This window comes from Acomys minous, assembly GCF_964271855.1.
Source record: "Acomys minous genome assembly, chromosome: 2".
Classification (NCBI taxonomy): Eukaryota; Metazoa; Chordata; class Mammalia; order Rodentia; family Muridae; genus Acomys; species Acomys minous.
Genome location: NC_140484.1, coordinates 12,143,402 through 12,170,870, shown reverse-complemented (window position 1 = coordinate 12,170,870; position 27,469 = coordinate 12,143,402). Strand labels below are relative to the sequence as shown.

The window sequence follows — 27,469 nt, the reverse complement described above, 5'->3', positions numbered from 1 at the left end:
GTACCACGACATGTACAGATGTCAAAAGTCACAGATGAATAAGTTTCTTGTATAGCTCGTATGGCATAGCATTTTCATATAACCTATGCATAGCCTTCCTAAATTCTTAAAATCATCTTTAAATCTCATGCCTTTTTACTTGGGGGTCACAAGAAGTAGCATGCTGTATTTATTTAGCAAAGGTGAGTAATTAACTGCACTTTGACCTCTGGAGGACAGACAGGTATAGTGAAGACCAACTACACATGCAAAGGCCTTGTTTTAAGAGCAAACATGGTTTCTTTAACAAAGTTAAAATATGCCTTGTGAAGTTTGGTAGCAGAATTTGGCGGAATGGCAGATGTAAAGGGAAGATCCCATATTAAATAGCTTTAGGGTACATGGAGACTGGAAACTGGTTTCTGATTTCATAGTCTCCCACGACTAGGTTTTGTGGGAAAATTATTCAGGATGGTGGTTGCAGGATGTACCTCATCAATTAGTCTAAACCCAGCCAGGAAACCAGGATGAGAGAATGAAGGGAAAGTGAAAATTCAGCTATGATCTTCCTAAAGGAGATGCTGTGGTCCAGAACCTGCAGGTCTCTGTACCTTTATCTAAACTATGCGTTTCAGAAACCTTTGAAACCGTCTGTCCACCATAAGGATATTAAGAATATGTTTACCTCTGTATGAGTGCATATTTTATGAAATTTTAACCTTTTTAGGAAAGCAATAGTCAGTCTCTTAGGCATGTGGCTGCAGGTTGGGTACCAATGAGGCCCTGAATTGATTTCCACCCAGAGCAGTCCATTAATGATTAGCCACCCCATGGAGACTTGTTGCGGAGGCGTTTCAAACCACTCATGCAGCCCCTTCATAGAAGTGCATCCAGTTAGACTACTCATTAATATGAGACTGCTGTGAACGTAGCTGGGTGGTGATCGATCATTTTATTAGCTGGTGTTGGCCCAGATTTTCATAATCAGGGCTAAGGAGCTAAGGGCAGAGGGAGGGAAGGGAGATTAGTCCTTTCTATTGTTTAAAAAATATTGAAATGACTTTGAACATATTGTTGCTGTTTCATGCAGCGCTGTAGCTGCTGTTAGGTGTCTTGGGTAAAAACAGAACAACAGAAAAGTTCCTTGTTATCACTGCCCTCACACTGTTCCCAGCCTATCTGCTCAGAACATGCACACCCTGACTGCAGAGCATTTTGCAGAGGATGAGCTGAGCTATGTTCATGATGAGCAGCACTATTGGAATGAGGAGCAATGTGCCAAAGCTTCTGTAGCTCCGTTGCTGGGCACTGGGCTGAGGCTCTCACCCTGTAGGCATGATACTTGTGTACCAATCAGAAAGCATGGTGGGAGTCAGTGGGAGCAATGGCAGGAAAAAGGTGGTTGAACTTCCAAGCAGATGCCTAAATGTCCCTTTGACCTCAGCCACTAACTGAGGAGCCTGGGTCTGCTTCAACAGCAAAATGAGATAAGGATACTGCTGTGTCCTTATCTAACGACTCATTGCATGTCCAGTGTCAAGGGCTCAGTAAATCTAAAGAACAACTGTTACTTAGGGGAAAACAATGCCGATGCCCTTAACCTGCCCAGGGTGCAGACTAGGCATGTAAAGAACTGAATCTCAGACAGCACTGGCCTCCAGATTACTTAAAGCTGTCACTGTACTCCCCTGAGCCAGGCATAACCATTTTAGCCACCTTAGAGTCTAATTTTTTCCCCCTTAAATTGCAACTCTAAAAGTCATTTATACAAGAGAAATGTTTTTTCCCTAAATGTATTTGGGTTCTGGTGACACCCCTAAACTTTACTTGGGCCCCATGATTCTGGAAAACAGCCAAAGTTAAGAAACCTACCTCCATTTTGTGTTTGGGGGATTGCTCTCCATGAGATTGCGTAAAACCCAGATGTCTGGATTGCTAATCTGTAACAAGGCCCGATTCAAACTCCTGCTCTCCTAAGCTATTAGCTGAACTGTTGTCCTAATAACCAATGTGGGGAAAAAAAAGCCTGATAATTTGACTTGGCCAAAATTAAATCTGGCTTTTCTATTGCCCTCTGTCCTTGAACTTTGCCCACCCTCAAGTGTGTACAGGCAACTGAGAGCTTGGACAAACAGTGCAATAAGGGGCAGCCATCTGCCCGGCCTTTCAACATTTCTGAGTATCACCTGGCCTCAAAGATAACACCTCCTTCACTTGATCCATCATGTCATCTGCCTGTCATGCTATGCAGTCCTTTTTTTATTTTATATATATTTTTTATTTTTTTATGATATGTTTTATTATTTGTATTATTGTTGTTATTTTAAAATATATTTTATTAATTTATTCATATTACATCTCAATGGTTATCCCATCCCTTGTATCCTCCCATTCCTCCCTCCCTCCCATTTCCCCCTTACTCCTCTCCCCTATGACTGTGATTGAGGGGGACTTCCTCCTCCTGTACATGCTCATAGGGTATCAAGTCTCTTCTTGGTAGCCTGCTATCCTTCCTCTGAGTGCCACCAGGCCTCCTCATCCAGGGGACTTGGTCAAATATGGGGCACCAGAATTTGTGTGAAAGTCAGACCCCACTCTCTACTCAACTGTGGAGAATGTCCTGTTCATTGGCTAGATCTGGGTAGAGGTTTGATGTTTACTGGACGTACTGTCCTTGGCTAGTGCCATAGTTTGAGCAGGTCCCCTGGGCTCAGTTCTGCCCATCATAATGTTCTTCTTGTAGGTTTCTAGGACCCTCTGGATCCTTCTATTTCCCCATTCTCCCATGCTTCTCTCACCTAGAGTCCCAATAGGATGTCCTCCCCTCTGTCCCACTTTCCTGGTAAGTGAAGACTTTTCATGGGACATATCCCTTGGACTAGTGTCCAGATATAAGTGAGTATATACCATTTGGCTCCTTCTGTAAGCAACTGTTGGGGTTGGGGAGAAGGTTTTTGTAGATAAAATGCTTGTCATGCAAGTGTGAAAGTTCAGACCCTCAATAGAATTATGTGTTCTAACATATAATCCCTCTTTTGTAAAGAGGGAGTCAGGGGGTCCCCTTAAGCAAGCTTGTCAAACTATACTATGTTCTCAGGGTTTAGCAAAGCACCTTGCCTCAGTAACGAAGTAGAGAGTCATTGAGGAAGAAGACACTGGAAGTCACTTCTTGTCTCTGAACACATGCACCTACACCCATGTGAATAAATGCACATGCCACACACACATACACATGCAACAAAGACTAACTGAAATATACAGAAATTTTAAAAAAACAAATAAAAAGAAAATTAAAAGCAATTCTCAGCAAGGCATGATGGTACCTGTTCATTATCCATCTCAGGACTTGGGAAGTAGAAGCAGGAGGCTCTGCAGCGTCAGCCCAGCCTTGGCCATGTAGTGCGTTTGACGTCAGCCCACGATACGTTAAACCCTTTTGCAAAACTAAACTGAACAAAAGCAGTTCTTTCTGAAGTACTTGCAGATATTATATCAGAGTCTGCAATAGTTTTTTCTTATCTAAACTGGACTTTGCAGTCACTTGACAACAGAATGTAGTTAGTGCCGTTGTGAGTAATAAAAGACATGTGGGAGATATTTCTCTAACATTATTATAAAAACAGTGACTAGGGTCTTATCTTTTGTCTCCTTAACTTTCACATATCCGGTAGGCCGCAGCCATTGTTCTTAAGGATTTATGTGTAATCCTGATCTGTTAGCTTACTCCTATCCACTCTTTCATCCATTGCTAGCTCCCATTGGTCCTCCCATCTACTCACTCAGTGTGTCCTTAAAATCCTGCAGCCATCTTTACTAGTGACCACCCGTGTGTCAAACCAACCCTTACATCTCTGTTCTTCACCTTCTTCTACCTCTGCAGGGTATTTGGTTTAATGGCCCCTCCCAAGTCCACACTGATGCTCTTCCTCTTTCTCTGTGCCCTCCTTCTAACTCTCTTACATAGTAAAGAGTCTTAAATTCTTACAATCTGAATGCTCTCTGAGTGACGTCATCACTTCTTTATACTGATGAGTACTGCATAGGCAGCTGCAGTCCACATCTCACCACCACCAAGCCTTTAGTGGAGCTGCAGCCTAGTCAGGGCTCACCCTTTCTGCAGTCTGGTTTAAGAAGCCCAGAAATGACCTGGGATCCATTTTTTTATTCCTTGTGCCTCATCTTTCTCTTTATTTACTTTCATACCCCATTATTTACTTTGTAAACTTATTGTTCTGTGTGTACTCTACAGAAAATTCTTTGGAAAGTATTGGAGACAAAATAATAAATAAGATTTCTTTTGCTCCCTGGAAGCTTAGTATCCAATAAGAGAGAGAGAGAGAGAGAGAGAGAGAGAGAGAGAGAGAGAGAGAGAGAGAGAGAGAGAGAGAGAGAGAGATTAAGATAAATAATTATGTGTGATTACTTATCACTAATGACAAACATAATGAGTGTTATCTAAAAACAAGGAGGCCTGTCTCACAAGTCAGACATTATAGATGCGTTCTCCTTTTCCTTAATAATTTTACAAATAGCCCACAATCCATTTTATAGAGAGAGTACCAAGATGCTACTTCTGTAGCTCAGGTCTTCACATGCTTTATATTTCCTGCCAAATAAGGGTTAAATGTGCTTCACAAAAACCCTTGTGATGTAACCCCACTCTTCCTACCTCCTACCTGGAGAGATGTGCAGAACCCTAACCCTGTACCCTTGAGTACTCCTCACTCTCTCATGTGTAACCCTTTCTTCCTTGTTGTGTATGTTGCTTTAGTGTAGCGTTCAGTTAGGATTGAAAAAATCCAAGAAGGTGTGTAATGTCTTCACCATTGGGGCATCTACTCAGGGCCATCATCCTTGGTGAAGGCTTTATTTAATCTTTTTTTCTTCTTCCTACTTTCAGTGTGATGTCCAAGAAGATAGAAAATACTTAATCATTTAAGTGTCTAGGTAAATTTTTAGGGGGCTTTTAGGGGCACAGGATATTAAAATAAACAAACAGAGAAGCATTTTCATTAGTGTGTACTTCAGAAGATCTAGTTTTTGTTTCGCCCTGTTTCGAAAAGAAAGTATGTTTTTTTTTTTTTATCCAAATCATTGTTGAAATGGTAGGGAGTATTATCGATTGCTGCCTTCCAAATGGTATATGTTCTGACTTCTGAGGCTTTCAATTGTTGCAACATTAGCAAGTTTCCATGTGTTCTAAATAGTTTTCCATCCTATATTTTCACCCTTTATCACCAAAACTCTTCCCACACATTCTCAGGACCAGCAAACAAGAAAGTAATACATACTCTGCAATCAAACTGAGGTAGCTCCATTAGAGAAAATATTCTGTGATTGTTCAGAACCCTGTTGGACTAATTTTTAACTAATACACTCTTTTCATTAAATATTTAACATTCCAGTTATCATCTGTCGATTTCTGTTTAGCTGTAGATCATTTAGAAAGAATTCATATGCAAGCATGAGCTACCTCTGGCCCATGGTTGTCTGCACCCTAAAATAGCTATGATGTGGCCTAATGCAATACTATACACTTACTTAAGACATTGTTACATTTTTAAAAATTGTGATTCCCTTGTGTGGTTCTTTAATGAGAAGGTTTTTTTTGTAGATAATAATGTCATGTTGCAATATTAGAAAGTTGTACATGATTGGTCAGATATTTCAAAATGATTCCATAGGATCATCTGGGGAACTTGTTCACATGATAAAATATAAGTTTTTTTCTCCACTAGGCATGTTTTGTCACAATCTCATGCAGTGAAACCTATGCCTGGATGCTTTGATTTCAAGGTCAGATTGGGCTGTTATCCTCCGATCCCAGCTATTTAGGCGGTAGACAGGTGGATGTAGGAAGATTGTTTCAGTTTAGGACTTCAAGGCCAGCCTGGGCATCTTAGATACAGTGTCTATTGCTGTGATTAAAAACACCCTGGTAGAAATAACTTAAGGGAAAGGGGGACTTGTTTTGGTTCACAAATCAAGAATACAGTCACTTGTGGCAGGGAAGTGACAGTAGGAGACTGAAGCACATGGTCACACTGAACACAAGAGTCAAGAAGCAGAGAGCAGTAACTGCTTGTGCTCAGCTTACTTTCTCCTTTCTATACCAGCGGGGGATTCTAGCCCAGGGAATGGTGCCACCCACAGTGAGTCTTCTAATGTTAAGTAACCTAATCAACATAATCTACCACTGGCATGTGCAAAGGTATGTCTGCCCACGTAAGTATAGCTCTGGAGTTGACTATCAAAGTCATCCATTATACGCTGTAGCATAGTAAAAGCCCTGCCTCTTCAATGAGAAAATAATGAAGATTTTCATGAAGATCTGTAGGTCATTTTGGCTCAGTGAAGTTATATCTTTAGCAATATATTTCTCAGGAAGGCAATAGATATTCGTAAACATGAGAGATGTTCTAGCTTCTTATACTAGAGGCTGAGGACCTGGTCACTAGCTGCCCCAGCCCCAGGATAGTATTTACCTAATATTTACTCACAGTAAAGCTGGATGCCTCTAACCTTGACCATTGCATGGTGTTCTAAGTTGTTTTCTCCCCCACTTATTTTACATTAGTTTAGCTGAAAATAACTTAGCTCATTCATTTTTATGACCAAAACATCTGGGAAAACCCAAGCATTTCTATTGCATTTTTAACAGGGTAAGTGAATTTAATTTGAATTTCCTGCAGCTGCTGTTTCCCCTCCTACTGGGTTCTTGGTCATTCATTCCATATCTACACAACACGATTTCATCGCATGGTTTTCAGGGGTAAAATGTCTTTCTATTTTAAAGCAGTTCAGCAGGAGCCTGTAATTCTACAAAAGCAAGTTAAGTCTGAGTCAAGGCAACCTAGAAAGTTCAAGGGTAGGGAGGGGGCTCCTGACATGTGACCTCTAATAAAAGGTCTAGACTTTGTTTTTCTACTTTTTCTACCTTTCAGTTTTCCAGATTAGATGGCTTGTTCCTTAATAAAATGGGGGGTGGGTGGCGGCTGACTTCAGTGCAGACATTGAAGACACTGTTGCCCCTTTCACTTGAAATGGATTCTGGGAAAGATTCTGATTATTGGTTTTCTGTTGGCTCTGGTTACCAGTGATGCTGTTATCTCTGCATCTCTCCACAGATACAAGTATGGTCCTCAATCCCTGTCCTGTTACACTCCATACACACTGTGTCCATGCATTTTAATGTCATCATTTTAAACAGATGAATAACCATGCCAACATACTCCCCTAAGTAAATGCATATTCTTTTGGTATGGGTGTAAATGGGTCCTTCTTATGCAGTGCCTAGCCATGTATGTGGTATAGTTTTTGTAAACTGTTTTTGAAGTGTGAGCTATTAAATTAGATGTTAGGAATAATATTGACCAGGATTAGAAACTAAAATGAATACAAGGACTGTGAACGTAATGCTAGCATGCAAAGAGTAGACCATAATAACATAGATTTATCCAGGATGGAGACCCCAGTGGTGCCACGTCCACCTAGAAGCCTGGAGACTTAGGTTTTCCTACAGGCCAAACTGACATTTGCAATCATTCTTTACTTTACTGGTTGCTAGTTTAAAATCATTGATAACTTGCTCTGGTATGACAGCGTGTGTCTAATCTTATTGTACCTTGCTATGCTGTGTTCGGTTGATATCCCTAGGGGGCCTGCTCTTTTCTGAAGGAAAACAGTGAAGGAGTGGATTTGAGGGAAGAGGGGAAGGGAGTTGCAGGAGTGGAAGGGGAAACTGAGCTCAGGATATAATATATGAAAGATAAATAACATTAAAAAAAAAAAGAACAGAAGAAAACCACTGATCTATAAACTATGCATTCAAATGAAGCTCACCATTATGTCAGAGTCAGGCCCCCAGATCGTCACGATCTAGTTCTGTCATTTACTCTCTGGGAAATGTAGAGTAGTGTGGTGAACTGCTGTGTGCTTTAGCTTGCTCCAGAACGTGGTAATGATTATACTACCTCTAAACACAGGACTATTTGACTTTTATATCCTTTTTAAAAAAATTTTTTTCTCCTTTATTAATTTATTCTTGTTGCATCTCAATGGTTATCCCATCCCTTGTATCTTCCCATTCTTCCCTCCCTCCCACTTTCCCCTTATTCCCCTCCCCTATGACTGTTCCTGAGGGGGATTACCTCCCCCTGTATATGCTCATAGGATATCAGGTCTCTTCTTCCCTACCCAGATCTAGCCAATGGACAGAACACTCTCCCCAGTAGAGTGGAGAGTGGGATATGACTTTCTCACATACTCTGGTGTCTCACATTTGACCATGTCCCCTGGAGGGGGAGACCTGGTGGCACTCAGAGGAAGGACAGCAGGTTACTATTTGACTTTTAATTGGGAAAAAAAACATTTGAATGACAGAATAGTGCCCAAGTACTGGGTGCTTTTATTTTCACTCCACAGAGAGAAAATTGAAATTCATGGGAGGCTGATAGATTCGCCAGTCACCTGTCTCGCAGCAGCAGTGATTCTAGAAAGACCCAGGGCACCACATTCCAGGTTGAGTGCGATTACTGGCCGAGCATAATTTCGTCTCATTTGCAGCAGGCCTCTGTCTTAGCTTCACTTCAGTAACACACAATGACTCCTGGACAATGCATTACGTTCACGCCGCTGTGTGAGGCTGGAGGTCTATAGTCAGGCTCACTTGCCTCCGTGCCACCCATTTGACCAGAAGATTCTAAAGGAAAGCATTGCACTGCAAGGTTTAACACTGTAGGAGAGGATCAAAAGATAGGACAGGGCCTGCTGCTCCATGTGTGTGACTGTCCACCTGGGAGGCTAGATGCCTCTATTAGCACTAACACTAACTTTCAGATATAAAAATAAAAAATGGGCAGGGATGAATCCCTTGAAACCATAGGAAATGATACCCACTAAAGCCCCTTGTAGCCATCTTGCTGTCACTTAGCACGGAACAGAAATCACGATGCTCGTGATTTACAGCCTTAGTCCAACACAGAGCTGCTTAACGCTGCCTATAACTCAAGATTTTCCTCAACCAGCTCACCAGTCATGGTAATTACCCAAGGTCCCAGAGGGGGAAGAGCTGTGGCAGTTTACCTTCTCACGGGCCTTCTGTCTCATTACAGGACATGCACATCATCAGCACAGATGAGAACCAAGTGTTTGCAGCTGTCCAAGAATGGAACCAGAATGATACCTACAACCTCTACATCTCAGACACGCGTGGGATCTACTTTACTCTGGCTATGGAGAACATTAAGAGCAGCCGGGGCCTAATGGGAAACATCATTATTGAATTATATGAGGTATGTAGGCAAAATGACCCCTCTCTGGATTGACCTTTCTTCTTTCACGTGTTTTGACTTTATCAGCACAAGTGCTGAAATCCTGTGTTCGACCCCAGCTATTTCACTTGACAATTGCATCGTGAGGCATGAGATGTAACCTCTTTGCCCCCCAGAGCCAGAGGAAATAAAGATAAAAATGTCCGTGTAGAGATGTTATTGTGAGATGAGTGATTGGTATGGTGTGTGCAGGGGACCAACTGTTTCAGTAAAGTCAGTGTTCTCATATGTGTGAGCATGCAGAACTGAAGTCACACTGCATAAAGGATGTCTTAAGTAGACTCTCAGAACTCCCTGCTTCTTATTATGTACCTTTCTCAAGAAAAGTATACTATGCATATGCAGAAATTATTTTTTAAATGATGCATGTGTAAAGTTTGGAGGAAAAGAAGGAAAAATTGAAGAATAACTGGTAAGAGACCAATGCCACATCCTGATACAATGAAAAATTTGACTTGATATGAGTGTATCATATATACATACATACATACATATATACATATACATATATATGATGAAATAAAGAATGTATATATTTCATATATAATATATGAAAGTATATAAATATGATGAATTTATATATTATTTCATCATATATAATATGCACACACATATTATATATATATATATATATATATATATATAGTATATCATTTAAGGACACTTTCCCTAGGAATCCACATGACTCTACATAGAAATTAGAGAACAATTAGTTACAAATCCCTAGTGAAGTGATGCTTCCTTATGTCTTTAAAGTGAGTGTCTGACCTTTGACAACACTGGAAAGAGAAAGGGTGGGGTGACCTGAATTATCCTAGGGATGTGATGGTGGGCCTCATTTTGCAGCACGTGTCTTATGTGGCTGGTGGTTAAAGCCACATAGATCGTGGTGAGTGAGCTCATTCAGCTCTAGCTGGGCCTTCAGACGACCTGGGTGAGCTTTGCTCTGGTGGACTTGCCTGTCTTTGAAGTAAAGGTGACTTATTGGAATAGAAGCATAACGGGACCTTTGGTACATGGTCCTGCACTTTGGCCTTTTATTAGTGTTTGTCCAAGTTCTGCCATCTGTCATTGGTTTATGAGTTGGCTACTTATTCATCACCTAGTTACTACAAGGTCCCTGACCTCACATCCCATTCTCAACATTATGTCTTATTTTCTGCTTTTTTTTTTTTTCATATTCCACTGAATCCAGTTAGTGCTGGCCTTAGCTGCACAAGTGTGGGACCATCCACTGCTGCATGGTCAGCTTATCACATACTGCGTTCTTTGAGTAAGTCAATCTCCCTCCCCTAGCAACCCTGGTTTGTCAACAGCAACCTGGCCAGGGTTGGGAACTTGTGTGACCCACCCTCAACCACGCTGGCTTGTCCACTGTCTTCATCTTGTGCAAGTCTAAAATCATTCTCTTTAACAACAAAGGCTTAATTGAGGAAGTATCCAGGTTTCTTCCTAGATTTGTGAAGACTGGTAGCAAAGTCCATGTGATAGAGATAACTTTGATAAACTTACATTTTTTTTTTTACCTCTAACCTAATCAAGAGACAGAAAGAGACTTTTGTTATTAACAATAAGTTACATACTCAATTTGGAGGAATATCAACAAGATTCCGGGCATTCCAGCTTCCTGTTTGTACAAGGAAGACTCTCAGGATGATTATTCATGCCTATCCTCTGACCCAAATGCAGAGCTTACTGCAGATGATTTTATAGGGAAAAAGAAGAAAAGAAAACAATCTGGGAACGATGGTGTCAGTCTCTAATCTCAACACTCAAATAGCTGAGGTGTGAGGATCATGAGTTCAAGTCCAGACTAGGCTCCGTAGAAAGAATCTGCTTGATAGCTAGATAGATAGACAGACAGACAGACAAGTAAAAGGAAAAGAGCAAGAAATCTCTATTTTTCTCTTCTTGTTCTCGACACGATGGGTGAGTTTGCCTCTGTGCTGTCCAATCAGTAAGCTTGGGTCTCCTTGGTGATTTAGAACCTTGAGATGCTGATCTGAAGCAGGGCATGAATCAGTATGAAGAATATACCCAGATCCATATAATTTTTTCTCACTACTGAAGTTGGTCTTGTATTTTCTGTGTCTCTGGGGGGAAAATGCATGGTGTTACTGCTTTCATAGAGAAGAAAGTCATACTAGGCAAGCCAGTGCCTTTAAAGCATGCTCTGTGAACCTGCTCTCCACTCAATTGGCCGCGGATGATTATGTCTATACTCTGTGTTCAAATTCAATACAGAGCCTTCTGCAAGCTTGTATTCTGGTCTGCTGGGGTTTGGATAGGACAGTAAGCAACTAACCTATTTTACCTTCCCCAAACTAGACCCTAACTGAAGAAGAGAGAAATAAAACAAATGGAGGTCATAGCTTTTTCTTTGTTTATTTTTGATACTGTGTTTTTAACTTATCAATTTAATTATTATATAAGAGGATGTACCCCAGAATTGCACTCATCAATTTAGCCCTAGGCACAAATAGTGAATCAAACATTCTTTGCTGGAAGTGTGATTCTGAACAGCAGTGAGGTGCAGTGAACACACATAAATTATTCAAGTAGATCCCAAACTAATGGAGATCATGATCAGCTGTATTATGCACAGTTCTTTTTCTCTGAGTGACCTATTTTCTTATCAGTCCCATCAATTCCCTCTGAAGGAAGTATTGGAGAAAGCAATCCATCCCAAATGTTAAGAGCAGTATGAGCCAAGGATTAGACAGACAGGTTAAATTTTTCATAAAGTATGCTAACCATCCTAATTCTACAGAATAATGTTTGTCAGAGACATGGGTGAGAACTGGATAATTGATTAGATTTTAGATTCTAGAAGACACTTAGTAATAAGTGAATAAATTGGAGCCTGACATTATCTAGACCATGACCATATTGAAGATTTTTAATGGATGATGCTGTTTTGCACCTGGAGATAGACTCTGTGGCTTGGAGATAAAGCTCAATTTAATTGGTCTCTAGGGGTCATTAGAATTTAACCTTCTTCACTGGAGATTCTTATACATGGAGAGTGAGAATAGGAACCATATGGCCAGTTAGCAAAGACAATATATTTCTTTTGGACTTCAAGTGCCCTTGAGTAATGCAGCTGGGGAAAGCAGTAAATTTCTTGTGTAATTCAGCTAAATTCATAGCCTTTAACTAAATGTGTTTTGCCTGATGTTGTGAGGTCTGATGTGTAATGACAACCTACTGGACAAGCATATGTGGTCCTCCTAGGATAGAGACCACAGTCAACCTTGTATTAGAAACAACAATCTCCTAGGTTGTGGGGGTCATATAGGAAGAAGTTGAATTCTAATTGAGAAATTTGTAGCATCTTAAAGATTCAGTGATGGACTGCTGAAGAAAGGATGTTGGGAGCTAGAGTCAGATAAGTAGAGATCCGTTTTCATAGAAGGTTGATTGGCTCTGTGGAGTAGTGGGGATAGAGGTTAGAAAGATGCTAGTACAGATGACACATACTTAGTAGAGAGGTGGGCATTCACTCTGGATTTTTCTTCCGCTTGCATCATCAGCAAATATTTACCCCTGTGCTGATCCAGGTTAATTTCTGACCTTATAATGTAATTATATATCACAGCTGTTTCTCTTCTCTGAAAGGAGAGAGATTCTTTCAGGAAACTGCCAGATACTAGACGGCTTGTGTCTACACTGACCATTTACAGCTGCAGGTGCATTATTCCATCTTCCCAATGACCCTCTCATGTTGCTTGACAGCAGAGAGGAGACAATGAGAGAAATAACAGGAGGGGTTTCCTTAAGAAGCCTCGACACCAGGGTTCCTTGCAGAAGGCAGTAGACTAACTCCCCCGAACTCCCTCTAACCAGAAGAGGCTGACATAATTTTGAGGACTAATCCAGTGCAGTGATCTCCAGCTATGGACGCTCAACTTGCTAATTTATTCTCTAATTCCAACTTCAAAGTCATTATCTCCATTGTTGTAATTGTGTAGAGGAGAACAGTGTTTGATGGTCAAATCATCACTGGTCTCTTCTTCACGGTGCCAACAGCCTACTCATTTAAAAGAAGGCTGGTGTTGATGGTGAATCAGTTGAATTCAGTGTGGTGTGAGTGTTTTTACTTGTATTCTGACAATTTTTTCATACAGTATCTTATTGTGGGCTTTATCCATATTCCTAAAAATATTCCCACAGATATTGATACCAGAACCCAAAATTGAGCTCTTGGTCAGATGAATCTTCTTTGATACTTCCTGGTAATATTAAGTATTCAACTTCCAACTTCTTCCAATAATATCAGATTAGCTGTAGTGCCTTAGGCCAATACATAACTGGGTGCCTGGCATGGTGGTTATGCCTTGGACAGAGGCAGGCTAATCCTCATGAGTTCAAGGGAAGGCTTATTTACACAGAGACAACCAGGCCAGCCATGGCTACATAGTGAGACCCTTGTCCCCAAAATAAACCCCACAATCTACATATGGACATCAAAATTATTACAGCAAATATTTAAAAGTAAAAAATGAACAGATGGGAGATCCAAGATGGTGGCACAGAGTGGACACAATATCTAAACTGAGAATAGAGCTACTGACAGGCCATGCTATGGACTGCAAAACCCCAATGTCTGTGTTTCCCAAGTGAGACAAGAGCCCACAGTGAGGGAAAGTAGTGGGCCCAACCTCAGGTCATCCTGCTAAACATCAAGGAAAAATTCCCAGGATCTAACCAGCATGGCCTCAGGCTCAGGCCACACACCCACTCCCACTGGGTCCTGGTGTGGTGTGACCCCAATTGACATGCAGATACCTTCTAGGTACTGGAAGCTCATGGCAGTAACCTCAGACTATCCCATGGAGTGGATACCTTAGGCCACAGGCCCTTACTTCAGTGGATACCTTCCAGGTCCTGATGGCTTGTGGCTCCAAAGGTTCCAAACTCAGGAACCCAGGTTCACTGTGCCAGGCATGCAGATCCAACCACTGAAATAACCCCAGCCACTGCTCCAAAGCTCAACCCATTCTCTAAGCTCATAGGTACCTCAAAATGGATGTGTCCAGCAAGCACAGAGCACAGTGTCTGGGCAGCAGGACCTCATTAACCTTGAAACAAGAAATCCAATAGGAGGGCAGCTGAGTCCAGGACTTTGATTGGTGAGAGGAGGGTCCCCAGGATCCTGAGGAGACCACTTGGCCTTCAAAGCCATACATCTGAGGAGAGCCACAAGCAAGTCCCTGAGAACTAACCACCAGTCTGGCCATTCGTACCCTGCAGGAACATACAGCTTTCTACCTAGGGCTCTTCCTGCACCCCTGAGAACTCCAGCAGGATCTACCAGCCAATGCAATAGACAACCAGGTGGCTAAATACAAGCATCAAAACACAATTAACAACAACAACAACAACAACAACAACAAAACAGAGCAATACGGAACCTTCAGAATCCGGTTATTCTAGGGTGAGCATCCCTAGATCCACTAGCAATTGAAACACAAGAAAATGACATTAATTCTATGCTTATGAAAATGACAATGGAGGAAATGAATAAGATCCTTAAAGAAATACAAGAAGGTACAGGCGAACAGTTTGAGGCCTTTAGAGAGGAAATGAATAAATCACTCAAAAATTATAAGAAAATGTAAAGAGATGAAGGAATCAGTTCAAGATCTAAAGATGGAAAAAAACAATAAAGAAAGTACAAACTGAGGAAATCCTGAACGTAGGGAAGAAAACAGGAACTACAGAGGTAAGAATTGCCAACAGAATACAGAGATGGAGGAGATAATCTCAGGTATAAAGGATACATGGAAGAAATACATGCATCCATCAAAGAAAATGTTAAATCTAAAAAAAAAAAAAAACCCTGACACAAAAAATCCAAGAAATCAATGACACCAAGAAAAAATAAAACCTAAGAATAATAGGAAAAGAAGAAAGAGAAGATTCTCAGCTCCAAGGTCCATAAATTTCCCAAATACTAAAAAAGAGATGCCTATAAACATACAAGAGGCCTACAGAACACCAAATAGATTAGATTAGACCAGAAATGAAAATTTTACTGTCACATAATAATCAAAACACTAAATGTAGAGAACATAAATAAATAAATAAATGCAAAAAGGAAAAAAGGCCAAGTAATGTATAGTGGCAAAACTATCAAAATATGACCTGACTTGTCAGCAGAGACCACAAAAGTCAGAAAGTCCTGGGCGGACATCTTCCAAGATGGCATCCTAAGATACTACAGAGGCCAGTCTAACCTACTATATCCAGCAAAGTTTCAATCATCATAGGTGGAGAAAACATGATATTTCATGACAGAACCAAATTTAAACAATATGTATGTGTGAGCCCAGCACTACAGAAGATGCTAGAGGGAAAGCTCCCACCCAAGGTGGTTAACCACCCCCCCCCAAAAAAAAACCCATAGGATATAAATAGCAACACTACAGCAAAACTAAAAGGAGAAAGCACACAAACACACTTCCACAACTAACATCAAAATAAAAGGTTCTAGCAATCACTGGTCATTAATATCTGTCAACATAAAAGGCCTCAACTCTCTAATAAAAAGTCATAGACTAACAGAATGGATGCATAAACAGGACTGATCACTCTGCTGATACAAGAAGCACAGCTCAGCCACAAAGAGACATTACCTGAGTGTAAAGGGCTAAAAAAAAAAAACCTTTCGAAGCAAGCAGACCCAAGAAGCAAGCTGGAGTAGCCATTATAATGTCTCACAAAATAGACTCTCAACCAAACTTATTCAAGAGAGATGAAGAAGAACACTTTATACTCATCAAAGGAAAATTCCACCAAGAGGGCATCTCAATTCTGATCATCCATACTCCAAATACAAGGGCATCCACATTTGTAAAAGAAACAAGAATAAGGCTTAAACCACACATCAATCCCCACACATTAATAGTGGGAGATTTCAACACCCCACTATCACAAAGGACAGATCAATGAAACAGAAAATAAACAGAGAAATAATGACACTAACAAATGTCATGAATCAAATGGATCTAACAAACATCTAAGGAATTTTTCACCAAAACACAAGTACCTTATCAGATTGCCGTGGACTAAAGCTAGTTATCATCAATAACAGAAATAACAAAACTTACACATGACTGGAAACTGAACAGCTCTCTACTCAATGATAACTGGGTCAGGGAAGAAAGAAAGAAGGAAATTTAAGACTTCCTTGAATTCAATGAAAATGAAGGCACAAAACTCCAGGACACAATGAAGGTAATGCTAAGAGGAAAGGTCATAGCACTAAGTCCCTTTGTAAAGAAATTTGAGACATCACATACATGCAACTTAATGGCACACCTTAAAGCTCTAGGGAAAAAAAGAAGCAGACATACCCAAGATGAGGAAATGGCTTGAAATGATAAAAATCAGGGATAAAATCAACAAATATAGTAACAAAGAGAACAATGCAAAAAAATCAAAGAAACCAAGAGCTTGCTCTTTGAGAAAATCAACAAGATAAACAAACTAACTAAAAGGCAGAGACACACTATCCAAATCAGCAAATCCTATGAACATATACAGGGGGAGGTAATCCCCCTCAGGAACAGTCATAGGGGAGGGGAATAAGGGGAAAAATGGGAGGGAGGGAAGAATGGGAGGATACAAGGGATGGGATAACCATTGAGATGTAACAAGAATAAATTAATAAAGGAGAAAAAACAAAACAAAACAAAAAAAGAAATGAGAAGGGGGACATAACAACAGACATCAAGGAAATCTAAAGAATTATTCGGTCTTACTTCAAAAGCCTATTTGCAACAAAATTTGAAAAGCTAAATGAAATGAACAATTTTCTTGATAGATTCCACTTGCCAAAGTTGAATCAAGATCAGGTAACACACACACACACACACACACACACACACACACACACACACACAATCAGGTAAACACATTAAATAGTCTTATATCCACTAAGTGAATAGAATCAGTCATCAAAAGACTCCCAACCCTCACCTCCCCCCCCCCAAAAAAAATCCTAGGGCCAGATGGTTTCAGTGCAGAATTTTACTAGACTTTCAAAGAAGAGCTAATACAAATATTCTTCAAACTCTTCCCCAAAATAGAAACAGAAGTAGCATTACCAAATTCATTCTATGAGGTCATAGTTACCTTGATACCTGAACCACACAAAGACCCAACAAAGAAAGAGTATCTTAGACCAACTGCACTAATGAAATTGCTTCAACAATACTCAATAAAATATTTGAAAACTAAATCCAAGAACACAACAAAAATATCATCTACCATAATTAAGTAGGCTTCACCCCGAGCATGTAGGGGTAGTGTTCAATATATGAAAATCCATCAGTCTAATCCACTATATAAACAAACTTAAAGAACAAAACCATATGATCATCTACTTAGATGCTGGAAAAGCATTTAATGAATCGAACACCCATTCAGGTTAAAAGTCTTGGAGAGATCAGGAATAAAAGGCACATACGTAATTATCGTAAAGACAACATATAGCAAGCCTATAGCCAACATCAAACTAAATGGAGAGAAAATTAAATCAATTCCACTGAAATGAGGGATATCTCCGTATCTCTTCGATATAGTACTGAAGTCATAGCTAGAGCTATGACTAAGGACAACTAAAGGAGATCAAGGGGGATACAAATTGGAAAGGAAGAAGTAAAATTATCACTGCGCAAGGATGATATGATAGTATATATAAGTGACAGTAAAAATTCTTTCAAGGAACTCCTACATCTGATAAACATATTCAGCAAACTGGCTGGATAAAAAGTTAACTCAAAATAATCAGTAACCCTCCTGTATACAAAAGAGAAGCAGGCTGAGAAAGAAATTAGGGAAACTACATCCTTTATAATAGCCACTAACAATATAAAGCATCTTGGTGCTATTCTAACCAAGCAAGTGAAAGACTTGTATATAAAAAACTTCAAGTCTCTGAAGGAAATAACTGAAGGAGATGAGGGAGGGGCCTACAACTGGGGTGTAAAAATGAATAAATTTTAAAAATTAATTTAAAAATGAACAGATAAAGTTAATTGTAGTATTTTGTTCAATTTCAGTAAAAAAAAATCCACATTGTTTTTTCACATATATGCAAGAGAGAAAAAGCATACTTTATCATACTGTGTCTAAAAACTTTGTTATATTTCATACTTCCAACCCATCTCAAATCATGTACTTGAAGTAGTTGATATATAGTTATATTTCATTAAATTTATTGTAGGTAAAGGAGAGTTACATACCTATGAATATTCTTTTCCAGTAACCAAATTGATTATCAGCTCAAGCTAATGTTGATTAAAACTCAGTAAAATGCAAACAGGCTCTTATTTTCTCTAGCTAGCTACATACCTAAGAACCATCTGTGGCCAGTGTCTGGCTAAAAAATCAGGTTTTCCCATCTAATCTTTGTACTACTTATGATTTTAAGAAACATGATTCATGCGTAATATAACATATATGCTTTGGTATATGGCTCTGTGGGTTTTGAGAGCTACATGCAGTTGTATTACTAACTTCACAATCGCAATATAGAAAGAATCCATTGCCCAGAGTCCAGGCTTTAATGCCCTTTGGCACATACTCAACCCTTGTAGCAACCTTTCTCACTGGGAAACATCTGCTTGACCTCTCCAAGGCTCCAGCTCTGTCTTTTGTAGAGAGAAGTTTAGTAGAACAATATCGAATGTAAGCTGTAGACTCTAGCTTTCCCCTGGCCTAGAAGAATGCATCTCAGAGTGGTGTGGTGCAGTGTTCATGTTTACTGCACTGCATTCTGGGAGTGTGCTGGAGCTGGTCCTCATCAGACTAAGAGCATTTAGGTTGTTGCTTCCAGTTTTGTATGGTTGTGATTAAAACATCTATAAATATCCCCAGGAACATTACCTTAAACTTAAAGAAATTATTGCCAAATTAAATATAGATATATGTTCATTAGGCCATCAAGGTTTTTTTTAAAGCGGCAGATCATTTTTAAGGGTATGAGTATTGTCACTGTTTCACACATTTCTCAACACTTGGTATTATCAGGTTGGTGTGTGTGTGTGTGTGTGTGTGCATGCGTGTGTGTGTGCGTGCATGCATGTGCTCACATGCATTTAACCATTCTGATTACAGTCTGGGTGCTCTCTATCGTTTGTTCGTTCATTTTTTTGCTTCTCTAGTGACTTTGTTTGAACTCTCTACATGGAAAGAGAAACTATAACTCCTTTAGTGAGCCACCGTGTCCCAGTTCTCTGTCTATTCATTAATATTTCTTTGCCTAGCTGTCTCTAGTGCCTGCCCTCCATTTTATCTACTTTTATAACCTTCAGTGACCATTCTTGGTCCAGATGGACAGCTGCTTCTAAACTCCACAGGGACTTCTCCCCAGCACTGACCTTTGTCAGACCCTTACTGTAGTTCTGATACTAAAGACAGCCCTCGGCAGATCAGACTAATTGCTTTTTCTCAGCAGATCCCTAGTTTCCTTGTCCTGAGGTCACAGGGACATGGCCAACAGATGAACATACCACCTGGACACCATGATCTGCCAAGGGACCTGTAGTCAGTGTCCCTCTGCACCTCAATCTGATGCCCAGAGGGAAAATGAGCCTTGCCAGCCCAATACAATTTCACTAACTTTTCCTGGGGCGATGAATCCAAATGTTTGTTCACCCAAGATAGGGCAACAAAAGTGAGAGTTTAACAAAGTCCAGCTTGAAGAATCTGTGAATTTATAGCACTAGTCAAAGGTTACTTCCAGGAACAGCTGCGTCACCACAAAGCTCCATTTCCTCATAAGTGATGGTTTCATGCAAACAGCATTGTGGACTCAACCTTTCACTTAATCTTCCTATGTACTGGAGCATCTTCCAAGATCACTTACACATATAGGAGAGCAGGAGGGAATAATGGCTACTATCTCAGCTGAGGGTCTTGTAACATTTTCTTCTTCTCCTTTCAGGGTTTGTTGGTAGTCTGTTAACATTACAATACACCTAGCTATTTTTGTGCTGTTCTCAACTAGCAGCCACGGCTACCTAGCCAAGGTGATCTTTAATTTTTTTTTTTACCATTTCTTTTATTAATTTGTTCATATTACATCTCGATTGTTAGCCCTTCCCCTGTTTCCTCCCATTCTTCCCTCCCTCCCACTTCCACCCTTCTCCCCTCCCCTATGTCTGTGATTGAGGGAGACCTCCTCCCCCTATATATACTCTAAGAATATCGAGTCTCTTCTTGGTAGCTTGCTATCCTTCTTCTGAGTGCTGCCAGGCCTCCCCATCCAGGGGACGTGGTCAGAAAAGGGGCACCAGAGTTCGTGTGAGAGTCAGATCTCACTCTCCATTCAACAGTGGAGAATATCATGTTCATTAGCTAGGTCTTTGTAGGGGTTCAAAGTTTACTGCCTATTTCTCCTTGGCTGGTGCCTTAGTTTGAGGAGGACCCCAGGGCCCAGATCTGCCTGTCATAAAGTTCTTCTTATAGGTTTCCAGGACCCTGTGGGTCCTACTATTTCCCCATTCTTCCATGCTACTCTTGCCTAAAGTCTCAATAGGATGTCCTCTCCTCTGACCCACTTTCTTGGTAAGTAAAGTTTTTCATGGGACGTATCCCTTGGACTAGTGTTTTGATATAAGTGAGTATATACCATTTGTCTCTTTTTGCTTCTGGGTGAACTCACTCATTATGATAATTTCTAGGTCAATCCATTTGTCCACAAATCTCGGGAATTCCTTGTTTTTAATAGCTGAGTAGTACTCCATAATGTAAATGTACCACAGTTTCTTAGTCCATTCTTCTACTGAGGGACACTTAGGCTGTTTCCATGTTTGCCCAAAGAATAAAGCCATGCTACAACAGAGAGTTGTATGCTTCTCATTAGACTTGCAGGAACACCAGCAGCAGCCACACTAATGATTTCACCCTACATTGGGAAAAAGAATAGGTAAAGTTAATGGAATGCCATATGCTTCCTCGGATGAAGCCCAAGTGTAATTCTGCCACACTTGGTACAGCAAGGCTAAGAAATACTGATGATTCCTTTCTGCCAGAAAAGTGTGCACATGAATGTCTCCAAATACATAGATATGGACATGAATATTAGGATGTGGAATGAATCTATTTCAAACTTGGGTTGCAACCAAAGAGAGACAGTTCTTGGCCTGAAAGATCCAGTAGCTAACTGGATCAAACTGATCATCTATTTACCTAAATCAGACAGGAAGGCAAGAAACATCCCAGAAATGATGCTCAAACCACAAACCATCGACACCCAAATGTGATGTGTTGTGGGTTTTCAGGACAGTAGGGAGATTGCTGTGGTATTGTGTCCAACTTCTGGAGATTTCCATGGAAATACCTCTTGCCTACAGTGTTGTGGTTAGTTTAGCTTTGTGTTTTCTCTTGGTTGTGATTGTGGGACTTTTCTGTGTGACTCATAGAAGTTGAACATCTTAGCAGTGAGTGGTACCAGGGAAATGGAACAAGCACATTTTGTTTACTTAACATGCTCATCCTCCATGTGTTTTCACATTCCTGTTCCCAGGGAAGGATGTCATAGGCCCTTTCTAGCAACATTGGCTCATGGACCCAGAGTCTGACCTGGTCATGTTCTTCCAGGAAGTAAACAGTTAGGCCCCGAGTGTGAGTTGCAGGGAGGCAACTGGTTTAGGAGAAAGTTCTCTCACAGACTAGAAAATATGAGATCAGCTTTGTGGCCAGAGGGAACACCAGAAAAGGCTTGCCTTTGGTAAGAGGGATCTACAGAAAGTAAAGTAAGATTACATTTTCTAGGGAGAATGGAAGGCAGCCAGATGTAGTAATCACCTTTGGTGATGGATGTTAAAGAACAAGATTGGGAGCTGGAGAGATGCTGTGCGGTCAGGAGGATAACGGTTCAAATCCTAGTACCACTTAACAAGACAGGCACCAAGAAAGTGCCTCCAGTTCTGGCTTCAAGGTATCTGATGCCCTTTTCAGGATCATGCGCGCACACACACATACAAATAAATAAGTGAAATTAACCTTTAAATAATACCAAGGCTGCCTGGGAATGTGTGAGCGCCGAATTTTTCTAGAATACACTGACTGGAACCTATTGAGACAGGAAGGGTACAGCTAAGGACTCGTGCCTCTTGCACACCTAGCCTCATCATCTTTAAACACATCCTCTGCCTCCTCCTTCAGCTCAAGGTAACAGTCTAACCATCCGTCCTGTCCGTTTCTGGCTCACTGTCAAATTCCTCAGGTGCATTTCTTTCTTGATAGTTCTGTTCTTCTGACATTCTCTGTTCATTTGTTTGAGGATTTTTTGTCTGTCTTATTGGGTTGACATTCTCTTCCAAGGCCAGTAAGGTTACTACAAAAACAAACAAACAAACAAACAAACTATAAAAAGCCCTTAGTTCATCAACTAAAGTATGTCATTTAGGAGAAGAGAACAAACAAACAAACAAACAAAAATACCCTTCCTTGGTGAAACTTCTCCTTGCTTCCCATTGCTGTTTCTTCAGGGCTGTGGTGAATTTCAATGAACCACCATCCTTGAAGAATGGAAGCTAAGGAAAATGGGAACGTCCACACATCTCAGTGTTGTCTGGTGTATTAGTTATTTTTCTTGTCGCTGTAACAAGCAGCTGGCAAATGCAATTTGAGGACAGAGGGGATTATTTTGCCATACAACTTGGCTGCATGGTGGGAGAGCCATGGAGGCAGAAAGTTGAGGCATCTGGCTGCATCATGTCCCGTAGTCTGGAAGCAGAGATAGATGAATAATGATAAGCTAGCTTTCTCCCTTCTATTCAGATTGAGTCCCCAGTCCATGGAATAACACATCCCCACATTCAGGATGGAACTTCCTTCCTCAGTTAAATCTTTTTGGAAACACCCTGAAATGTATACTTAGAGATGTCTTTCCATAGGGACTCTAAATCTGGCCCAGTTGACAATCAAAACACATCCAGCAACCCTGCTATTCAACCACGTGTGTGTGTGTGTGTGTGTGTGTGTGTGTGTGTGTGTGTGTGTGTACAAATTTCTACTGGAGGGCACCCATGCAGCACACATGCACACATACAACCCCCATACATGGTATCTTGTTTTTAATACACACACACAGTATTTTATTTAACACACACACACACACACACACACACACACACACACACACACAATTTTGTTTAGGTTTTGGCTTTGGAATATGCTGGCAATTACATTCATGAGTTTCTGTTATACAACATTGGAATTCTAAGCCTCTGTCTATTTTCCAGCCTGTAGAATAAAAGTTTAAGTGGAATTTTCACTCAGCATAGGGTGTGTGTAATTGATAAATCAAGTCCAGCTACTTGTTTTTCAGTGGTGTTCTTTATCCCTTTAAAGTATAAGGGCATGAAAATCCCAATACATTAGGATCTCTGGCAAGAGCACTCTGTGATATCTCCCAGGATAATTGTCAGCCAAAAAGAGAAAAGAAGATAAACCACTGATTTTTTTTTAGTTGCTAAAGTTGTTCCTTTTTCTTTCTTTCTTTTTTCCTTTATTAATTTATTCTTGTTACATCTCAATGGTTATCCCATCCCTTGTATCCTCCCATTCTTCCCTTCCTCCTCTTTTCCCCTTATTCCCCTCCCCAAACCACTGATTTTTAAAGACACCTAAAGATGATATATAAATTGTACAAAGTCATACAGCGAGCCAGAGGCGTGAACTGATATTGCTCTCTTTGATGGAGCATATGGTACATAATGTCCACCTTACTTCTAAGAGGTATTAGTGGACACCATAAAGGGTGCTTCCTTGGTGTCATCAAAACCTGCCTACTGGAATCCCTTGAGCTAAAACAACTCTCTCTGGAAGGGGTAAATCTTTCAGTCATTATCAGAGGAACTGTTAATGGTTGATTAAAAATAATATTCTCTGGATTAAAGAACAAAGAAGGGCAAAGTGGTGAAATTCTGACTTGTAAGATGGGAGGGAGAGTGTAGGGATTTGGTATAGGGTACAAAGGAGAACAAGAGACGTTGGGGGAATGTGACATTCCTTACTGCATTCCTTTTCTTCTCCTTTGTACTCCATGCAAGATGCTGGTGATTCTTTCAGAGTGTCTCCAAGGCTACTGTCATTTTGGCCCATTGTGGTTCTCCATCTCTCACCTTTTTCCTAGGTAGCAGGTATCAAGGGGATATTCCTGGCAAACAAGAAGGTGGATGAGCAGGTGAAGACATACATCACTTACAACAAAGGCAGGGATTGGCGTCTACTACAAGCTCCAGATGTGGACCTGAGAGGAAACCCAGTGCACTGCTTACTGGTTAGTCATCCAGCCTGATGTGGAGCTCACAGGGCAGGTCATATCCCAAGGGGTGTTGTATCAAGGTCTCGCTTCTGTCATTAGGTCTTAGGTGCTGAGCAATATTGTGAGCACAGGCCTACAGGCTCAGACCACTATTCTAACTGAATGGAAGACTTAGTGGATTGCATGGGCCTTGATTTATAATAATTACCATCTTGTAGCTGATGGGAAAAAGAAAGAAGTAGAGAATGAGTCTGTACTTATCATTAAAAGGCCAAGACAAGACTCAATAAGGTTAACCCATGTGTTAACTGATGGTTTGTTTAGTGCTAAGTAGATTAAAGGTAAACAAAGATTACCTTGGAAACTCAGGATTGTCTACACAGAATTGCCAATTAACCTGTTAGATTTTGAAGGTCCTTGCTATGAAACTATTGAGTGTGGAGGACATGATGTCTAAGAGGGCATATCTGCTCCAAAGTGCCTTAACTTAAAGTGATAAAGAAAGATAATTAACAATGATATAATCATCAGTTCCCTGTTTGTGAATGCCTGCAGTCATTCTAAGATCTCAGATATGCAACTGGGTTTATCCTGAGCCAAAAGTTGTCTTTTGTCTTTGACTCAAAGACATGTGCAAGCCAAATAAGTTCTAGACATTGCATTAAAATCTAAAGATATAGTCATGTCTATGTGAGGCAAGGCCACTACCATTTTGTAATTTTCAGTCTGTCTCTATACTTTGGTTTATTTAGTGTTTGTTGTGACTTTGGTTTGGATGCTAGGAATGTCACACAAATGGCTACCTACCCATTGGAACAGCTCATGCAGTCATTGGCTGATTCATTCTTTTTGCTGTTAAACCTCGATGATGCTTCATCTTACACTCTTCGTCTAATTTTTCTCTTTATCTCAATTTGCTTTCATCATATTTATTTTTATTTCCTAGGCTTATCTCTATATTCACCAAAAACCTTTCTATAATGGACATAGGAAAGTAAATGGAGAGCAGATCAGTAGTCAGTGAATTTCAGATAATGGGTTAAAATGTTTTAAGTAAAATTATAAGCAAGATCAAAATACACAAACATATAGAGGCTCAAGAAACTAGCTAGGAATCTGGGCTAGATCAGGTAGGTTTTCCCCTAGTGGTCCCACAGGGCTCTAGTAAGCAGGGTTTGGTGGTTACCATCATCCCTGGAAGGGCACCTGTCATCTTCTGTGAAGGAAAGGAGTAGAGGGCTTCCTAAAGCTAACCATGAACTAGAGTTTGAAGGCTGTATTGACTGCAGAAGAGTGGGGAAGACATTTGGGAGAGAGAGAGACAGAGAGAGAGAGAGAGAGAGAGAGAGAGAGAGAGAGAGAGAGAGAGAGAGAGAGAGAGAGAGAGATGGTTGGGACAACCTCTCATGTGAAGTGCTGGATACATCAGGCAGATGAGTCTGAAGTTCAGCATCCAAACTATTGCTGTTCCTAGAGAAAGCACATCCAGAAGCCCTACCTTTTATAGTCCAGGGGGTAGTGAGATATTGGCTGGAGTTTCCTGGAATGAAATGCTTTTCTTCTTTGTTCTAGCCCTTCTGTTCCTTACACCTGCATCTGCAACTCTCTGAAAACCCATATTCCTCTGGAAGAATCTCCAGCAAGGACACAGCCCCCGGACTTGTGGTGGCCACAGGTAAGAAACGTGACCTGGGCTGCTTTTTCATTGAGGGCTTCTGGCATAAGTTTTGTGGTGTACCTATGGGTCATGGATTCATTTGAACATTAGGTGGAAACTCTTCAGAAAATGAGCAAGATTGTACAATTCTCAAAGCCCTTCTTAAGAAACTACGATGCAAAGAGCTTTGGACAGTCTCGGCTTCTAGGTTAATTTATCCCACCCCAGGTCCCAGTGCAGTCCTCTGCAGCTAGCGAAAGGCCAATACTCCTGTCAAAGTCAACTGACTGATCAGAGAGATTATAACAGGGAATTCTCAGCTTGAGAAAGTGTGCAGTAAGAACTTCCCAGCTCTCCAAATATCAGGTAGGGCAGTTTTCTCTTTCCACAGAATATACTTTACAGAAGGTTTCACCTCAGAGCTGTTTTTAATCAGGAGGTCTCCATTGCATTTAAAGGTTTGTTTACACATGATTAAGCACTTGGCAGAGAGCCTGGGGAAAGGGGCAGAAAAATTTTAGGTTGCAACATTGGAGCCACTGTCCACTGAACATCAATCAAAAATGACGATAAAGCAACTCTGAGATGAAATGAAAGTCTCTGGGGAATGTGCCTGGGTTAGCATGCATCTGATTTGCATATACCTTTTCAGGAATACGTTGTTGGTGTAACACCAGACCAAAATGGTTTCTAATCTTAGAACTTATAGCTCTCGTGTCAGGGAGGTGGATTCTTTTCCTCCCCTCTCTAAGGAAAGCAGATTAATTATTCAGTGACTTTCTGAGATACACAATTTTCCTCCACCAATTCAATACTCTTGCCTCTGGATGGATCCCTGTTCTTGTTGACATAGATTCCATCTCCAAGACTCCAATCCAGTGCAGTTACAATCACTAACAGTCCCCAAGGACTTTAGTAAACTTGCTGCCTAGTACAGCTACCATGACAGACAGCTTTCCTCATTCGGTGTGGCCAGGATCCAGAATGACTAATGTTACTATTCTCACAAGAACACTGAGGTGAGCGAAGGCTCCTTTGCTCTGGTCCTATCTTGGAGTCCATATGAGTTCATTCTTCAAGCTCAGGGCCTGCTAGCCTATCTGCCTCTCAACAAAGTCTATAGGAAACACAAGGCTGGAGCAGAAGCTATACTGGGAAGTAAAGATCATTGATGAGCAAAGACTTTATTTGAATGCTTCTGATGATATCAAGGCA

At 40.6% G+C, this 27,469-nt stretch overlaps 1 protein-coding gene across 1 annotated transcript in view; it reads left to right on the top strand.

Annotated features, from left to right (window-relative positions):
• SORCS3 (sortilin related VPS10 domain containing receptor 3) overlaps positions 1 to 27,469 on the top strand; it is a 613,431-nt gene that overhangs the window by 488,333 nt on the left and 97,629 nt on the right. Inside the window, exons 9-11 of the mRNA XM_084772036.1 lie at positions 9,093 to 9,272; positions 24,466 to 24,612; positions 26,170 to 26,272. Of these exons, the coding sequence (XP_084628162.1) occupies positions 9,093 to 9,272; positions 24,466 to 24,612; positions 26,170 to 26,272 (430 nt within the window). The remainder of the gene's footprint in view (positions 1 to 9,092; positions 9,273 to 24,465; positions 24,613 to 26,169; positions 26,273 to 27,469) is intronic.